Here is a 19,359-nt window from a genome sequence, read left to right on the forward strand (position 1 = left end):
TCTATCTATCTATCTATATATCTATCTATCCTATGTCTGTCTATCCTATCAGATATCCCATTTATTTATCTATCTGACAGTCTATATGATTCTTCTGTCTCTTTCAGAAACTGCTCCACCTGCAGAACTTTAACACGTTGATGGCTGTGGTTGGGGGTCTGAGTCACAGCTCTATTTCCCGGCTGAAGGAAACTCATTCTCACCTCAGTCCAGAGGTCACCAAGGTGCAAAAGTCTTTGCAAAAACAGCTGTTTAATTTTCTCTAAGAATTATTAAGAAACGATTCACTCCCTTGTCCGTAAAATCAAGCTGTCATTGGAGGCCAACTCCCAGTGCTGAAGCAGTACATGTGATGTTACTTTTAGGAAACATTGTATAAGAAACATAATCACAGTCAAAAGTATTAAAAAAATGGTTTAGAAAAGTAAAGTTTGTTTTACAAATGTTAATTGGTTTGATATTTTGATATGTAATGCAAATGAATACGTTTAGGTTGAATTTAAGTGTCTATATACAATTTCAGACACCTGTAAAGGAGAAAGTAGTCAGACATGTGATATCTAGAACATATGAAAGAAAGAGGTGATTAATTTCACTAACTTGTCTGTCCAGATCTGGAATGAAATGACAGAGCTGGTTTCGTCAAAAGGCAATTACTGTGCTTACCGCAAAGCCTTCAGTGACAGCGAAGGGTTTAAGATCCCAATCCTAGGTGTTCACCTGAAGGACCTGATCGCCGTGCACGTGGTCTTCCCAGACTGGGTGGAGGATGGGAAAGTGAACATTGTTAAGATGCAGCAGCTGTATCTCACCTTTAATGAGCTGGTGTCCCTGCAGAGCGCTGTGGCTCAGGTGGAGCCCAACATGGACCTGATCTACCTGCTCACTGTGAGTTCTACTCGCATGTCTGTGCTCGTCAATCTCCACATTCAATCAAAGCCTCACCGCAGCACTGAATCATTTCATTTATTCATTCAAATGAGGGGCTTTCATTTATTTTTTTATTTTTATTTATGTCTGTTTGTGTAAAGCTGTCCTTGGATCTGTACTACACAGAGGATGAAATTTATGAGCTGTCCCTTCTTAGAGAACCACGTAACCCCAAATCTCAGGTAAGAGGAATAAATGACATTTTAAAAGTATTCAAATAAAAAATTTATTTATAAAATATTACAGTTTTAATGTGCTTTTGATCAAATAAATGCGGCCTTGATGAACATAAGAAAATAAATAAATAAAAATACCTACCCCAAACCTTTGAACTGTTATTCAAAATGTTTTGGTCATTTAAGTGAAAATTTAATAAGGTTATCCTGTCTTTTACTGTAACCCATTTGATATTGTGTTCACAAGTGTAATTGTAACAGGCTGTTTCTTCCTCTCCCAAAGAATTTTTAGCTGGAAACTTTCTTTTGTAAAAATTAGCGCAGAACAGAATTAATTTCATGACATCCATGATTTTTTCTGAAGCCCACCTCACCCACAACGCCCAACAAACCTATGGCTCCGCTGGACTGGGCCTCTGGGGTCACCACCAAACCAGATCCCTCGGTGGTCAACAAACACATCAGGAAAGTGGTGGATGTAAGATGCTGGCAACATCAATACTCACAGACATTTATGATATTTATAACATTATAGCTCATGTTTTATATAAATCAAAATGATTTTCATATTTGTTCAAATATATAAATGGCACCAGTTATTTTGCAGTTTTATAAAGGCAGAATATAAAGGCCCTGATTATGTCAAACATATTTCAGTGGCTCCAAACATCCTGAATGGTTTAATCATATGAATTTGATTATATGGTACATTATATCAGTGCACATTTTTATGCCACATGCAGAGAACAGTCCAGTCATTTAACAGATGTATGTATTTAACTTTTGCTCAATGCAACACATTCACTAAACTTGTGTATTCCTGTTTTTCATTGCATGTGAAGTCTGTCTTTCGTAACTATGACCATGACCATGACGGATACATATCTCAGGAAGACTTTGAGAGTATTGCTGCAAATTTCCCATTCCTCGATTCCTTCTGTGTGCTTGATAAAGACCAGTAAGTAGCAAACACACGCACTCAAAATGTGTGATTCTTGTTAAAGGTCCCTGCAGTGGCAAACTGCTAATAGCATTTCTTGTCTTTGTCAATGTTCCTTTATAAGTCTGGGCAATAGATTCAGAAGTGCTTGATGATATTGGAAGGGACACATTTTCAGTACATAATCTTATTTCTGACAGGGTCAATTTAGTGTCTGGAAATTCCTCAAAGGGTTCTTTCCAACCCGTGCTAAACTCGTAAGCATGTTTTATCGCTGCAAATGGAGCAGAGCATGGCATGCCGACTAAACATCACAGTAATGTACTATTGAAACAACAATAATAAATTATTCAATTGCAGTTTTTTTTTAGTTTTGGGAAAATACAGCATATTTTTAAGCCTGAGACTTTCATTACCACTAGATGAACACATAAAAGTTTATTTATGTATTTAATTTTAATGATCAGAGAAGATGCATCATGTGTAATGCAGCATTAGTGGCTTGAGGCCATGCAGCTGCTCAGTGTGGGTTACCTGCCGCGCTGTTAAAAGGCTGAAGGTCATGACTCCCGGTGAAGGATGCACAGCATCAGACACGCACAGACTCTCTCACACACTCACAAATTCCCCAGGCGTCCTCTGTGGTTCATCTTAGCAGTCAGTGCTCAAAGTGCATTACTGGCGTGTGACTGCATGCATTTCTTCTGAGCTCTTGCACTCGCACTCATGATTCTGTTTTGACACAGGAAGCAAATGCTTTATGAGCTGGAGGCTATCATGATGATCTCTCTCTCTTTTTGTGCAGGGATGGATTGATCAGTAAGGATGAGATGATGGCATATTTCCTGCGTGCCAACCCGCTGCTGCAGTGTAAGATGGGGCCTGGTTTTATTCACAACTTCCAGGAGATGACTTACCTGAAGCCAACATTCTGTGAACACTGCGCTGGATTTGTAAGAGCTGATTTTATTTGGCTCACACTAAATTTACATCTTTCCTTTCACATCAGCACCATTGATAATGTATTTTTGGAGGTTCCTGCTGTGCAACACTTATTCAAAGATACTCTCTATGACCAAAGTGCAGAAGACTTCTGAGGGTTCAGCTCTGTGTGTGTGCAAACAAGCATACCTAGCAAGATCTGAGTTTACCACAACATCACTTAACCAATGCAGACAGCGTTTAAAGGTTAAATCCAACCTTAAAACCACAGTCTCTAGCTGTTTTTCACTCCCAAGATGTCTGGCTAGTTGAGTTAAAAAATTTATTGCTGTTCTTCTCATTTACAGGCCAAGTGGCTGACTGTAAAAAATAATGAAATACACTACTGTTCATAAGTTTAGGGTCAGTAACATTTTACTTTTTAACTTTTATTTAGCAAGGATGCTTTAAATGAATCAAAATTGATAATAAAAATGCTGTTCTTATTTACTTTCTATTCATCACAGTTTCTACAAAAATACATGCACTGTTTTAACAATGATAATAAAAAATGTTTCTTGAGCAGCATATTAAAATGATTTCTAAACGATCATGTGACCCTTAAGTAATGGCATCTAATAATTCAGAATTTGTAATTACATGAATAAATTACCATTTTTACATTTTAAATTATAATAATATTTCACAATATTACTCTTTCGACTGCATTTTTTATTAAAAAATAAAGCAGCCTTGATGAACATTAAAGACTTCTTTCAAAAATGTAAAAAATTATTACCGACCCCAAACATTTCAACAAGTTACAGTATATAATGTTTTTGGATTATTTAACAAAATATAAAACAACACTGGAAATTTTTGTACAGTGCAGAAAACAACACACACACACACACACACACACACACACACACACACACATATATATATATATATATATATATTAATCATATAATACAATGCCATTCAGACATTTTTAAGTGTCCACATACTTTTGAGGGTCATTGTTTGCAAAAAAATCTCCGGCTTTAGACACAGAGAAGTTGTCTTTCCTAGTAAATGCAACACATTTCCTGTTTCCACTGAAGTGAATATTCTGGGCTGATGAACTATAGAATGAATGTATACACTACAGTGAGTGTTTAGTCAAAGTCACTGCTGCTCAAATTGTTCTGTATTTACACAGATGGTTAGACAGGAATCCGCTGAGTTAACACACACATTCTTTTAAACAGATTTTCAGACACACACACATATGCACAAAGATCCACCTTGACACACTGTATTGCACAGGAAGGGTGCAACGTGTGGAAGTATCCTGTTTATTACTCACGGGTCTGTGTACAGAAAACTGTAAACTCAAATGGCATGAACTTGCTGCTTCTGTCCCCAATTCATAATTACTCTCATGCTTCTCTCTCTCCATTTTGTTCTCTTCATGCCCTTCCTCTTCACCCCTTCGTCCATGTTTTCAGCTCTGGGGAATTATTAAACAAGGATACAAGTGCAAAGGTAAGAAATAAATAAATAGAGCAAACCACAATCGATGTTGATGCTTGAACAGGGCTCTGATTTTCTTAATTCACTATTAGTTTTCTGTTTATTTAGTTGTTAATAGTGGGTTGTTATGTCCCATGCACATGTGCGTAATATATATTTTTAAAGATTAGTACATTTTTTTTTTACTTTATTTGTATACTATTGCCATTTATAAAGATAAACGCAGACTTTCTGTTGTCTGTTTTCAGACTGTGGTGTGAACTGCCATAAACAGTGTCGTGAGCTGCTGGTTTTGGCGTGTCGGCGTCTCCCTCGGTCCACGTCACTGGGCAATGTGTCTCCTGGAGCACTCACACACAGCTCTTTACCCAGCAGCCCCAGCCTGCCCACATGTAAAGGTGAAAACACACCTGTACAGTACATCACCATCTGCTTATCTCACAGTAAAACAGCGTGAAACGCATAGATGCAAACACAAACATGCACTTGCCACTAAAAACTGCTGTAAGGTGTTTTCTATATCCATTGAAAAAAATCATCTAATGTGAAAGTAAATTAAAAAAACTCACACACACAAAAAAATTATCTTCGTAAGGTTTCACTGAAGAAGAAAAGTAAAAATATCTAATCATCCTTTAAAATAAGCTCAATTTATCTGAGAAGCAAAATTAAAATGTTTCTAGTTTCTAGTATATATGTATATATATATAAAATAAATAATATAGAAATAAATATACATACTATATACATGATCATATATTTTAAATTGTAATTGATTCCTATTATGGAAAAATAATTAATCAATGTTGTAAACAGTTAATACTTTTGTGGAAACCATGATATATTTTGTGTCAAGATTGTTTAATTAGAACATCAAAATGTTTGAACATCACTGATTTTGAAAATAGAATGATTTTGTGATATTATTCATGTCTTTTGATAAATTTAATGCATCCTTGCTGATAAAAGTATAATTAATAGGCTATATATATATATATATATATATATTAAATCCACAAACTTTTAAATGGTATTGTACACTGATGGACATATTTGCCAGACAAAGCTAAATATATTCAACAAGCAAAATTGTGTGCGACTTGTTTTAAAGAACATTAGAATTTTTCTAGTTTTAAGCTTAAATGAAAATTTATTGGGAAAAACTATTAGCCAGTCATTGTTTAAACATAAATCAAGATATATTCTTTGAAAACTATTTTTTTGTTTGTTTTATTAAAAATGTTTAATAAAAATTTAGACAAAAATATATATATATATATATATATATATATATATATCATTTTCTTTTCTGATAATAAAATATTGAAGGAATATTCCCTTTGCTCACATTCTCTCGTGCTGTTATTGCACAGATGATGATGAGGTGTTTACGTTTCCTGCCGTGTCGTCGTCATCAGGCTCTGATCTGGAGGGAAAGTCCATCACCCTGATGACTGGTTCAGCCCAGCGCATCTCAGTGCGGCTCCAGAGAGCCACCACCAGTCAGGCCACGCAGACAGAACCCCTGTGGCCCGAAAACGGCTGGGTGGCCGTCGCAGACAGCGGGTCACATACCTTCCCCAAAATGAGATACAGGCCTCACCGCAAAGCGTCCAAGAGCAAAGGCTTTGCTCGCTGGGAGAACGACACCCAGAGTTCAGCAGCGACGAGGAGCAGCAGGAACTCACAGGAGCACAGCGAAGAGTCACAGCAGAACGGACTCGCAGAACAACATATGAATAAAACCAGGACCTCTGAGGTACGACTGAGAGAAAAGCATCTCATTTGAGTTCTGAAGAAATAATTCTTTAACTATTTTAAAGCTGCAGAACTGGTGACCGCCTTCTTTTTTCATTATCTTTTAATTCCTATATCTCTTCCAAGGCCCTAAAAATTTCTTTTTATGAAACGTTGCTCCCCTGTTGACATGGAAATGCCAAGGTTTTGCGGTCTGGTCTTTCGTTGCTCTAGAGATAATCTTCATCAGCGGCCGCAGAGCCGAGAGCGCCACACCACTCACACTGATGGGCCTAAATATGGAGTAGCACTAACCTGAGTAGGGCTCTAGGCTGTTATTTTAGGACCTGGCAGACACTTAGTTTTGGGTTAATAAAATGCAGAGCATACGTCTGACCAGGATTGTGTTGCTGCGTTTGTTAAATTCAGATCTCAGATGTGTTATTTGTAGAACAGGCTATAAAAAGCAGGGTCACTTGACACACAGGGATTAGACTGCTGCTGCACCTGTCAGCGTTACAATGCAGAATTAGTTTTTTAGGTGAGCGGTTCATGAATATGCATGTTTAGACTAACTGAAATATTTTTTAACCTTTTTAGACGGACAAACAAAACAATACTACAGTCAAACTATTTTATAAAAATAAGTATATTAATATTTATTTTCATTTGAATAACTTCTTCTAAGTATAAATATGCATATATAATAAATATTAATATAAAAAAATTTACTTGTTTTAAAAATTTAAATTCAAATGTCATTTATTAATATTATTCATGTTAATATTATTAATATTAATCAATGTTGAAAACAGTTGTGCAGTTTAATATTTTTGTGGAAATCATGATATATTTAATGTCAATACTAAATAGAACAGTATTGATTTTTGAAATAGAAATCATTTGTGATTTTATTAATGTCTTTACTGTCTTACTTTTGATCAGTTCTATGTATGTTTGCTGAATAAAAGTATTATTTATTAATTTTTTTTTCAAATCTGTACTGATATAAATGTTTGCCAGACAATATCAAATATAAAACACACACACACATACACACACACACACACATATATATATATTGCTTACTTCCCCACAAAATCCCAAAACTGAAATTGTCCTGAGCAGGCAGCACTAATTATTTCCCCAGAACAAATGTGTCATGCGTCCTCATGATGTTTCACTGTGTGTTTTCAGATCAGCTGACTTGACTGCTCTGTGGGCCCATGCAGGACACCCTGGAGCCTGTCAGGACCACGGCCCAGAGGGCTGTCCGCTCTAGGGGGCATGCTGGGGTGCCTCATGCCTTCAGTGGATCAGGAATAGGGCCACTATTTCCACAGCCACAGTAAAAGAGGGGTGGCAAGCCACCCGCTGACTGAACTGGGGGAAGGCCTGCATCAAAGGAAAGGTCTCGGACTAAACAGGGAGTGACTGCGCTGTGCTGTCCTGGTTGAAAATCAAACTGAGAATCACTGGAAGCTGATGTGACGGATACATATAATAGATGAGTGAGCAAGAGTATTTAAGGTATGCTGTTGATGTATATATGACGCACGCTCTGATTTTCATTCTCCAAAAACACTACTCTGAAAGGACACAGTGGATGTGAAGGTTATATTCAGGTTGTCTGAAGTCGAAAGTGGAACTGGGAAAATATGTATGATCGAACATTGAAACACTAACTTCATTAATGTGTTACCCATCAACACATTATTATCTGAAATGGAAGGTACGTAGATTTTTAAAACCCTTTACCCCGAATATAATTATTAAAACCACTTACACTGTTTTACAGATTGTTTCTCCAATGGTTTGAACCATAGTTGTTTCTCCTGTGCTTGCAGACAGGTGACCTCTGACCTTATGCATCATTACATCAGCACTGCTTAGCAACATTGATAGCTATGTAAGGTTAAAAAGATACATTAATTAATTCTGCCGACACAGGTGTGCTGTCAGCCAGGTGTTTATATGACCTCTGTTGCTAAGCGCCAGATGAGTGCATCTATAGTCCGTTGTGCAAAGTTCCTTCAGCACCATTTGTTCTGAAATAAGTTTGACACCTGACAGCCTCAGATGGGACAACCCTCATAAGACAATTTTTGCTGACAGTGTGTGTGAGAGAGACCACGCAGGTGGATCAACAGATGAACTGAGACAAACAGTAATTATAGTGAGTCTTTGAGCCTATAGGATTAGATGCTCTTCTGGAACAGCATTTGCAGATTTAAAGAAACAGTTCCCCCCAAAAAATGAACATTCTGTCATTATTTACTCACCCTCATGGCTTTGTAACTAAAATGAGTTTATTTCTTATATTTATTGTGGAAAACAAAAGGAGTTTTATCTGATAGGCTGCCCTATTTTGATACAAAGAAAGTTAATGGTGACCATGTCTGTCAGGCAAGATTTTCACTGAATATCATCTTACAGGGATTGTTCAGCCTAAAACATGTCGTTCCAAATCTGTAAGACCTTTGTTCATCTTCAGAACACTCATTAAGATATCTCTGATGAAATTCAAGATCTTTCTGACCCTCCATAGACAGCAACACAATTGACACAAGGCCCAGAAAGGTAGGCAGGACATTGTTGAAATAGTCCTTATATAAAATAGCTCTATAAAATCAAATCAAATAGAGATTTTAAATGGACTATTTTAACGATGTCCTTACTATCTTTCTGGGCCTTGAACCTGTCGGTTACGTTGCTGTCTATGGAGGATCAGAAAGCTCTTGGATTTCATCATAAATATCTTAATATGTGTTTCGATGATGAACAAAAGTCTTACGGGTTTAGAACAACATGAGGGTGAGTAATTAATGACAGGACTTTTAATTTTTAGGTGAACTATCTCTGTTTATTCCTCTCAAAAAATCTAATTAGAGTATTATTCTAATACTATGCTAATGTTTCTGCTCTCATCTGTGTATGTCTGGTAAAATGATGCATGTGTATCTGTAGTTCTAGTTAGCGTTCAGATTGTCAGAAGAAAGGTGTTAAAAGCACATGCTTAATGTAATTAATTTAGATTTTTATGTAGCATATAAAGCATACTACTGAAAGGGATAGTTCACCCAAAAATTAAGATACTGTTATCGTTTAATCACCTTATAACAATAATATATAGAAGTTCATACAATGAAAGTCAATGGGTGCCAAGACTGTTTGGTTACCAACATACTTCAAAATACCATCTATTACTTTGTGTGTGTGTGTGTGTGTGTGTGTGTTACCCTGTGGGATATTTCTAATACATCTGTTATCTTTCACTTATTGATAAGTGAGAATTACTGCTGAAGTGTTGAGCACCCATTTGACATATGAGCAGCAGCAGCCGAATCAACACAATTTCTTGTGCAAACATCTTTATGTAATATAAGCTTTGTGAAATCAAGAGATGTGTATTGAAAAACTGATGACTCTTGCCATTTCTGGGCCATCAGAAGATATGGTCAGTAATAGCTGCTGTAAATTGACCAACCTTGTCATTGCTGTATTAACTATAGTCTTATGAATGCTTCTGGTTGATGCCAGGTTTGCATGAGGGAAAGATGTGTATTTACTACATTTTGAACATCAAGCATACAGACATGTTTATTCCCAAGGTTATTTCTGCACTTTTTCCTCATTAAATTTCTGAGCTTCGCTATATATATATATATATATATATATATATATATATATATATATATATATAAACCAATCTAATTATTGTTAGGATTTTACCCATGTTGAAAGAAGGTTGTGCAGAGAGCAGGTCATCTCAGCATCTCAGGGTTGCCAGTGAAGATAAGCTTGACCTGTAAAACTGAATATTAAACACCAAGGGACTTTTGCCATCTTGACTGGAATATTTGGAGACCATTTATATAACTTTAGCTGGAAAAGACATTATAAAGGTATTACATTAAATGTATTTATAGTGTATTTAAAAAAAGGAAAAAAAAGAAAAACTGTAATTAGATTTGAACAGTCTGCTTTAACTAAAATGAGTGTAATAACTGTATATGTCATATGTAGAAATGTTCTGTGATTCCTTCAGTGCACTGTTACAATTCACTTGCTGTTCATGGAAAACCAATAAATACACTACTCTAACACAGACTAATCAACTATTCAAACATTCTGTAGCTTTTAGGAAATATTCTAGGTTGTGTTTAATGTTTCCTAATGACTGGTTTAAAACTATGATTAAGTGACTTTGAATGTTTAGAAATTAGTTTAGGCCATTTTGCAGGTATTAAACTAAAATAAATAGCTTTCTATCACCCCCATGTGGCCACTGTATTTCTAAGCATGTCACAATCAAACTGCATCATAGAAATCTGCTGAGTTTCTGTAGAACTCTTGTATTTAATTTAGTAAAGTTGTTTCTATCAACTATATGTAACCTCTGGTATTTTATTGCCACTATAAACATGCAAGAAAAAGAATCTTCATTTGAAATTGATCCGTTTTCTGTGATTAAAAAATAAATAAAAATACACCACGAGAGTGAGTTCTTTTTCTTTACAGTTTAATCATTCCAAAACCTTTAAACATCGGAAAGGTGAACTGTATCCACTCTTTCCCAAACCAGCAGAAAGCTCAAAAAGTAATTTAATCAATCTCGGGTTTTTCTACACAGTCAGCAAACGAACATTCACACGTGAGCATCCAGAACTCAGCTGACCTTTATTCATACATTAACAAAATCTCACTGAGGGAGATGGGAAAAAAAAACATTTTCAAGTGCTGACCGTTGAAATTACAGGATGGACATTGAGAACTAATGAATTCAAAGTAACATTTCCTTAAAAAAAAAGGAGAATAACAAAAGTTTGATCACTTCCTAGTATAAGGCTTTATCAGATTGCGAGTCGGGGCAGCGAGATCAGGCAGTAGACTGGACCGATGTCAATCATCAATGAGGAAGGAAGAAGAAAACAAACCCAGCATCGCACCAGAGTTCATCCTAGGAGATTTTGGCAACCTAACCTCACACTTCCAAATAACTAAATTAGCTTAAATGGTCTGCAGGAAGCAGATTTGTTCAAACCAACCGTATAGATGTAGAAGCGCATTGTTCATTCAGAGGAGATCTCTGTAAAACTCCAGAGGCACCATGGGATTGATGAGATGTAATGCCTGTCTGCTCATTCAGAGGCCTGCGTCTCTCTTGTCTCCCACCCTCAGAGAATTGTGGGTCCTTTTTTGAAGCTGTAGATCGCAGTCTGTTTTCAGCTAGTAAACTGTCTTCCCTGCCCAAAACCGGCCTGGTTATACTGTTGCCCACCTTGCTGAAAGAATTGCTCAAATTGACCCCCTTGGTTATAATTCTGCCCTCCTCTTCCACCCCATCCTCCTCCCTGCCCACTTCCCCTTCCTCTTCCTCTACCCCCACGCCCACCCCTTCCTCCTCTCTCCTGGTGTCGTCCTCCATCCTGATAGTAGCTCTCGTGCTGGTATCCTCCTCCAGGGTACCCCGGTCCTTGCTGGCCTCCTTGGTATCCTCCTCCTTGGTATCCCGATCCCTGCTGGCCTCCTTGGTAGCCTCCTCCTCCTCGATATCCGCCGTCCTGGTAATGACCCTGGTATCCACCTCCACCAGAGCCGTCCTGCCAGTTCCCCTGCGCTTTACCTCCACGGTGGTCTCCTCTTCCACCTCTGCCTCCTCCACCTCCTCTCTCATGACCTCCACGGCCACCCTGCTGCTGATCGTAGCCACCTCTTCCACCACCTCTTCCTCCTCCGCCACCGGAGTAGTACTGTCCTCCGCCGCCCCCTTGTGGACCATCCTGCCGTTTCTGCCATGTGGGCATCTCTGGAGGTGGGGCTTCGATCTCATTGGGTCTCCCTCCTCGATCAGGAACACGACCCATCCGGACCTAATAAACACAAGAATAGTTAATTCTCTGGGATGTACACTACCGCTTAGCCTTTTATTTTTTGGAATGAAATGAATACTTTTATTCAAAACATAGTTACACAAATGTATATTTCAAATAAATGGCTTTCTTTTGAACATTCTATTCAAAGAACCCTGAAAACAAAATGTATCAGCGCAACCGTTTTCGAAATAAATAATGTTTTTAGCAGTAAATCAGCATTTTAGAATAATTTCTGAAGGATCGTGACAGCTGAAAATTTAACTTTGGCATCGTAAGTATACATTACAATTTTTTACATTAAAATATAAAACACTTTTTTTTACTGTATTAACACAATATTATTGTTTTTATTTTTTTGATCAAATAAAGGTGGGCGTAGTGATCATTAGAGACTACTTTTAAAAGCATTTGAAAATCTTATCAAGCCCTAACTTCTGAAAGAGTGCAGCTACAAAAGAATCGGTAATAACATGCATTCAGAAAGCGAAAGTGCATTCAAAACTAACCCACCTTGTTAATGGCACAGGCTGTTTTCTCCCTGATGTGACCACTGCTTGTTCTCAAGATCTTGGATAAATCTTCTCTAGCAGCAAACAGGTGTGCCACAGACACTCTGGTTTTAGTGGCCAGCGCCGCTCGAAGAGGCTGGTACACTTTTGAAAGTTTATCAGCATGTGTCTGTATAATATTTACAAAGGAAAGTGATTTTAAATGTACTTCACATCACATTTTTTTATCATTCTACAAGTTTAAGCAGTGTTTTATGACATCCATAAAGTAAAAGAGAGATTCTTGTACCTTGGCTCTTTCTGACCAGCCAAAAGACTGCACCGTCACATCCAGTCGTTTCAGCAACATCTTCCTTCTGACGTCATACTCATTCACAAGTGCTTGGTTTATTGCTTCAATTTTCTCCTGGAGGTTTAAGAAAGAAAGAAAAAATACACGCTTTCAATTAAATTTTCCAAATTTAACTCAATGTTCAAATTTCAAATGGTCAGTTTAGTGCTTTTAGATATCAATCAAAATAGCTAACCCAATGTACAGGGCCCAGTGGTTTCTTCAGCAGAGGTTCTCCTATATGAGCTGGAGGGACCTTGGACAAAGCCTCCTTCAGCTGTGGGAACATACAAACAATGATTCTCACTCACCAATAAACATGTACATGCATTCTTATGTAAGCAGAAAATATTTTTATGCAGTATTACATCAGCTTTAGAACAGGTGCATCATTCTAAAGTTTATTAATCTGGATTATTCTAAATTAAATGTGTAACTTCAGTTAATAATTAGAACTGGCTCTAAATAGGATCATAAAAATTATTAACAAATCATGATTTGAAAGTGTAAAACAGTGTTATTTTACCATATACTAAAACTATTAAAAATGTTGTCATTAATTTAAATAAAGCTGACATAAAATAAAATATTAGATAAAACACTTAAAAGCAAACAAAAGTCAAAAAGTGTTTTCTTACTGAAATGAGGTAAGTTTAAGATGATGTACTAAACTTAGCCGGTCTTAGTACACAATGTAACTTCAGATTATTTGAGTTTTAAATAGCAAAAATATCAAAACTCTTTGGTCATTTTTAAGCAAGATGCTAACTAGTGGTATTTGGCATTTTTCAAATATCGGCATTGGCCAATAAGTTTTTCTGCTCGGCCGATGTGTTTAAGGCGGGACTTTATTTTGACAGTGCTAAAAACGGCAGCACCTGAGCAGTGCTCATGTTCTCCCTCTTGTTTACTGACGATGTTAACAGTTTTGTCTAATACGGATAGAAGTCTGTCTAATAATCTAATATAACGGTTAAACAAAGGAATTAATGTATACAAAAAGTATTATAATGATTGCTTTTATATTATTAGTAATAGAAAAGCAAACATTAATACTTTCTCGTTTGACATCAGCGTTAAGCAAATACACATTTATATAATTGAAACAAATCTTTTACTGACTAATGAATATTTAATTTAACAGACCATGCAAACTTACTAAAATCCAGCTGTGAGATCTTGTGAAGTGTGCATTTTTATCCAGCAAGATCTCATGTTCTCTGTGTGACAGTCGCTCCATGTGAATTTAATGCTTTTAACTTTAAACTTGTGATTTCAAATTAAGCTGCACTTTATGCATTTGCCCACATTTATATTTATGCCATTTTCACTGTGTGCTGTCTAATCTACGATCTAATCAGATTCAATCATCTATCCTAAGCTAAAAGTGTTACTGTCAGACCCGGTGCTGAATGGAATCGAAAACTGTAAACTCAACTGTTTAGCACTAGGGGGAGTTGGAAAATGAGCCCATTAAAAAAATTATTGTGCAATGTTCCTTTAAAACAAGGCTGCAAATAGGTCATACACTAATGATTTAGAAAGGGGCCTGCCAATGACCTACGATGGAAGAAAAGGATTCACGTTCTGTCTTGCCATCTCCATCATCAGTTTGATAAACCATCGTTATCTCAATATTCCTCTCCCCATTCCTTTATCATTCCATTTACTCCACATCCCTTTCTATTTTTAATCTATTTTTAATTTAACATTCCTCTCCCTTTTTATTATTATTATTTGGAGAATAGCAGTGGTGTCAACAATGGCAACCATAATGAATTTTTTTTTTTTTTTTTTACTTTTTATACATATTCAAGTGAGGAAATGTATCTCCTATCTATCATCATCACTAATATTTAATAATCTTCTTATATTTTTTAAAAGACTATATTCCTCACATCACTATTTGTGATCCTTCTGCTTCATTTTTTCAATCCTTTTTTTCCCCTCTCTTCTCTGCATTAACAAAATCCACTGGAAATATTTCTAAGCAATCAATGTCATAACAAATGTCTTGATTATATTTGTATGGTTTACAACCGAATGTTACTATTACTACTACTACTGTATTTTCCGGACTATAAGTCACACTTTTTTTCATAGTTTGGCTGGTCCTGCGACTTATAGTCAGGTGCGACTTATTTATTAAAATTAATTTGACATGAACCAAGAGGACACATTACCATCTACAGCCGCCAGATGGCGCTCTAATGCTGCTCAGTGCTCCTGTAGCCTACCACTGAAAACATAGAGCGCCCTCTCGCGGCTGTAGACGGTAATGTTTTCTCTTGGTACTTGGTTCTAAATAAATGCGACTTATAGTCCGGTGCGACTTATATAAGTTTTTCCCCTAGTCATGACGTATTTTTGGACTGATGCGACTTATACTCAGGTGCGACCTATAGTCCGAAAAATACGGTACTATTAGTATAATACTATTATTATACTAACTATTATTATATTAGAGTGTTGTCACGGTACCAAAATTTCAGTATTCGGTACCAATACCAGTGAAAATCCACGGTTCTCGGTACCAATTTCGGTACCAAAGCAAAACACAAAAATATGCTAATTAAAAAAAAAAAAAAACGTTTTATCACTAAAAATAAAACCAATGCCATTCTTTATACTTATTTACAATTGTGTTTAAAGTTTTTCAACAAGTAATATAATTATGAAAAACAGTAAACAAGTTTCACCCAAATTTAATTTGTCTTTGCATTTTATTTTTGGTAAATAAAGGGGATTTGCTATTAAAATTGGAAGAACATGGAAGAAATATTGTGTGATTTATTTCTTTAAAAAGTTTTATAAATTTTTTCAACAGTAGTAGCAGTATCACATACATTCTACTAAATAATAATAATATTTCTAGCACAATGCCTTTATGTAAAAATGAACTTTTATTTTGACGGGTTTCCGTGAATACCTTTAAATTGACACTGGTTTTACTCAAATGAAATGGTAAAATGCTTGTGAAGTGACTCAGAGCAGTTCTGGTGATGTTGTTTATGTATTTATGTCCTCACTGAGATGGCAGATGCTGAAATTACTGCAAGCGTCACACGCTTCAGTCTATGAAGTAAACAAACCTGCACGTCTCTGCCATTAATTCACACAGAGATGCGCAGAACATGCAGGGCACGTCCTGATTTTGCTGAGTTAGATGTGTTCCTAGGTCAACATATTTTGTTGACCCTGGAACAACATTTTACTCCAAAAATGTATTCTTGACCATATCCCTACACCTAAACCTAACCTTAACCATGAATATTCCCTAAAATCAGAGGAAATGATAGATGAATGACACTGATGTACAAGCACCAAACAGTGATTTTAAGCGTAAACTTCACAAAATCTATAAACTGGTTCTTCAAATCTGACTGGTTAATCACAATGTTGTTCCAGGGACAACAAAGATGTTGTGTCCAGGAACATGTCTCACTTGGTAAAATCAGGTTCTGCAACACGCAGGATTCATATTTCAACCAACTTTTGCGGCTTAACATTTGCAGATACTGGTCCATATGGAGATTTGATTCGATTCATTTATGCTAACTTGGACAAATTCCTTGACTATCCATATTAAAATGTAAGTTTCATTATCATGACTCATGTTTTCTGCTTCGCGGAAATCATAGCGCTTTATGCGTCAAGAACCGGGTTGACTGGGTCCTCGGTACCACCGGTACTTAAAGAAACCTGGTACAGTCACATTTTCAGTTTTTTAGTACAGACTTTGTACCGAAGTACACTATTATATTATTATATTTTTTTACTCTCTCTCTTGCTATCTATCTGTCAATTTTCTTGGTGTTGTCATTTGTTTTGTTACCTTCTATTATGCCTGCTGTCATACTTTTCCTTCTATTGTCTTCTACACCATATTCTACACCATACTCCTACTGTCTTCAAGCCATCAGACTCCTCAACTCCAGATGACTGAGGGGATAAGAACTGATTCACACACTGGACGGATTTGAACCACTCTCACACACATCCCAATCGATTATCTACCTTCGCACAAACAATTTTGTATAAATTTCTGCCGTCGGCACTGTTCTCCCAGTATGCACTTTGTAGTCCTGTGCAGTCTGTGTTTAAACGTTTACAGTTCATATTTTAAAGTCAGCTCTTTTTCTGTCTTCTTAGTCCTATTTTACTTTTACTTATCCTATTTAATATAATTTAATAATGGCCAGTTTAGTTTCTTTGTAGTCCTGTGTTTTTGTCTTTGTAGCACCTTGATCCTGGAGAAAAGCCAACTCAAAATATTAATAAATACTATAACAGCATATAAATAATATTAAAATAACACACAGAGGTTTTCTGCATGAATCCATTAGTGATCCCAATGTGTGTGCACATTTAATATACAGTCATATAAATTGCCTGTAATTAAACCCAACCTTTTTCTCAATACCACTGAAGAACTGGAACATGGTGATGCTCGGAGGAGGTTTGGACATGCCCAGAGTCATACAGATGCCCTTCAGCTCCATGAAGACTTTACTGCCGCCTGTCTCCTGCCCCTTCTTCTGGGGGTGGTTCACCATGATCATCCTAGCCGACTCAAGCTCGGAGATCAAGAAGCCTAGAAGAATGGTATTAATATGAATAATTTTTATGATGTACAAGGATCTTGCACCTGTTTCTTTAGTATCATTGAGATACTATAGTAGTTTTTTTTATTCATATTCAGAATTTTTATCTGTGCCATATTCATTTTAATTAGTCGTTTTGTGGGAACTTCTGCCTTGGCAACTAGCTGAAAAAAGTTGAAATTAATATTTTTATTTATAGTTAACTTGTTTTTAGTTAACTATTTCAAGTAACAAAATTCAAAAAGCTTCATAGGAATGAGCAAATGATTTTGTTTACATACTCAGCAGTAACAGGCAGTTGTTTGCATTCAGCAGACGTTTGGTGACCTCTCCAGTGATGAGAGCAGGATATGGACAGCACAGCTCAGCTAAAAGACCACTCATCTCCAGCTGAAACCCCTCAGCCTCGCTTGGACCTGCACAAGCCACACACAAAACCAATGATTCACATTCTGACTGACACTTTCTTCGTCTCGTAGATCAGTGGTTCCCAACCACATGTCTGGAGGCCCCCGAACACAGCACATTTTGCATCTCTCCTGTGTCTGACACTCCCAATTCAGGACTTGGAGTCTCTACTAATGAGGTGTGTTTGATTAAGGAGAGACTGAAAACATGGAGTGTTTGGGGGCCTCCAGGAACAGGGTTGGGAACCACTGTCGTAGATGATATCATATGTGTGGGATCACACTCACAGTTGGTCGCCTGCACATTCTCCTCTAGTCTGCAGTAGAGCTTTAGCTCAGAGACAAGCCAGGCACACAGTTTAGTGTACTCTGGAGATGCAGCACCACCAGTCACAGCCGTCTCAAGAGCTCCATCCTCTAGGAGTGGACCCTGGTATCTGCAAAAACACACACACACTTTTTATTTGCTTATGTTTGCATTTCAAGATGGTCCTGAGTCATTCCGCACTTTTCCTGCTATTCAGGAGGATTTGAAGTGACCCACTGATGTTTCAACCTCTGTTTATCTCTGTTATATATTTTTAAAAAGCTAGATGCATTAAATTAAGAAAATGAGACTTCATACTTAAGTTAGTTCTGATCCTCAAATGACATTACTAATAATTTACCTATTACATCTAAAGGCTTTTAATCTTGCACAAATACGACTCATACCTACCAGTTCTTCACTGATTCTAAAACAATCTACGGATTGACAGATCTGGAGCTGGGAATGTGGTGGCAGAGGTGTGTTCATTTAGTCTATGATGATTCAGGCTATTTAAGGCAGTGGAGATATTTGAGATATCTGAAGCACTGAGTGCTGACGCAGCACGGACCAATCACTTCATTGATTACGTAAATCATGCTGTCAAATACATGTGCCAAAATCCCCAGCTTTAATATGACAGACAACAAATCACGGCTGTTGATGGATACAAGAAAATATTTGAAATTAATAGTTATTCGCCTCAAGTTGATACAATCAACAGCAGTTCAGAATAGGGAAAGCGGTTCTGTGTCTCAGATCGTGCAGAACACCGGTATGCCGGGACATGTGTGCACGAACTCAGATTTACGCCGTTAAACCGAAAATCAAAACGTCTGATAAAACAATAAAATATATGCCAACGAAAGATTTGATTCACCTACCCTAGGTCCTCCAATGAATCAAGAATATCAGTGAACTCCATCGCAAATTACTCCCTCTAGCAGCCGTAATGACTGCACTGCTGGGTTGGCATAATGGGGTCCTTACAGCTCCTGTAGACGACCAGACACATTGCCGGATACGTTTTATCAGTCCTTGTGTTCCCCCGTAAAGAAAATAAACAACATTATTTTTTAAATAATTATTAATTAAATCATAAA

General features: G+C 36.8%; 2 protein-coding genes across 4 annotated transcripts in view; one reads left to right on the forward strand and one right to left on the reverse strand.

Moving 5' to 3' along the window:
• Positions 1-8,626, forward strand: part of rasgrp3 (RAS guanyl releasing protein 3 (calcium and DAG-regulated)) — a 36,357-nt gene extending 27,731 nt beyond the window's left edge. For all 3 annotated transcript variants that reach the window (XM_059520240.1, XM_059520241.1, XM_059520242.1), the window contains 10 exons: positions 108-224; positions 613-888; positions 1,032-1,112; positions 1,471-1,584; positions 1,949-2,064; positions 2,852-2,999; positions 4,461-4,497; positions 4,734-4,883; positions 5,859-6,244; positions 7,420-8,626. In XM_059520240.1, the coding sequence (XP_059376223.1) occupies positions 108-224; positions 613-888; positions 1,032-1,112; positions 1,471-1,584; positions 1,949-2,064; positions 2,852-2,999; positions 4,461-4,497; positions 4,734-4,883; positions 5,859-6,244; positions 7,420-7,428 (1,434 nt within the window). In that variant the 3' untranslated portion in view covers positions 7,429-8,626. The remainder of the gene's footprint in view (positions 1-107; positions 225-612; positions 889-1,031; positions 1,113-1,470; positions 1,585-1,948; positions 2,065-2,851; positions 3,000-4,460; positions 4,498-4,733; positions 4,884-5,858; positions 6,245-7,419) is intronic.
• A 2,101-nt stretch (positions 8,627-10,727) lies between these two features.
• Positions 10,728-19,252, reverse strand: LOC132112658 (protein FAM98A-like). The gene is made up of 8 exons (XM_059520243.1): positions 19,141-19,252; positions 18,238-18,386; positions 17,824-17,958; positions 17,348-17,532; positions 13,135-13,215; positions 12,897-13,013; positions 12,609-12,776; positions 10,728-12,095 (listed from the first exon to the last, which is right to left on the reverse strand). The coding sequence occupies exons 1-8, from the start codon at positions 19,179-19,181 to the stop codon at positions 11,448-11,450; spliced, it is 1,524 nt and encodes a 507-aa protein (XP_059376226.1). The 5' UTR covers positions 19,182-19,252; the 3' UTR covers positions 10,728-11,447.
• Between the last annotated feature and the right edge of the window lie 107 nt (positions 19,253-19,359).

The sequence above is a fragment of the Carassius carassius genome, chromosome 32 (assembly GCF_963082965.1).
Source record: "Carassius carassius chromosome 32, fCarCar2.1, whole genome shotgun sequence".
Classification (NCBI taxonomy): Eukaryota; Metazoa; Chordata; class Actinopteri; order Cypriniformes; family Cyprinidae; genus Carassius; species Carassius carassius.

Bases quoted from the DNA above. Each gene is read 5' to 3' on its own strand.
- LOC132112658 (XM_059520243.1), bottom strand. From the start codon at position 19,181: ATGGAGTTCACTGATATTCTTGATTCATTGGAGGACCTAGG. The intron at 18,387-19,140 runs GTAGGTGAATCA...GTGTTTTTGCAG, and splicing joins GATTCATTGGAGGACCTAGG to ATACCAGGGTCCACTCCTAG. The intron at 17,959-18,237 runs GTGAGTGTGATC...TGGCTTGTGCAG, and splicing joins GAATGTGCAGGCGACCAACT to GTCCAAGCGAGGCTGAGGGG.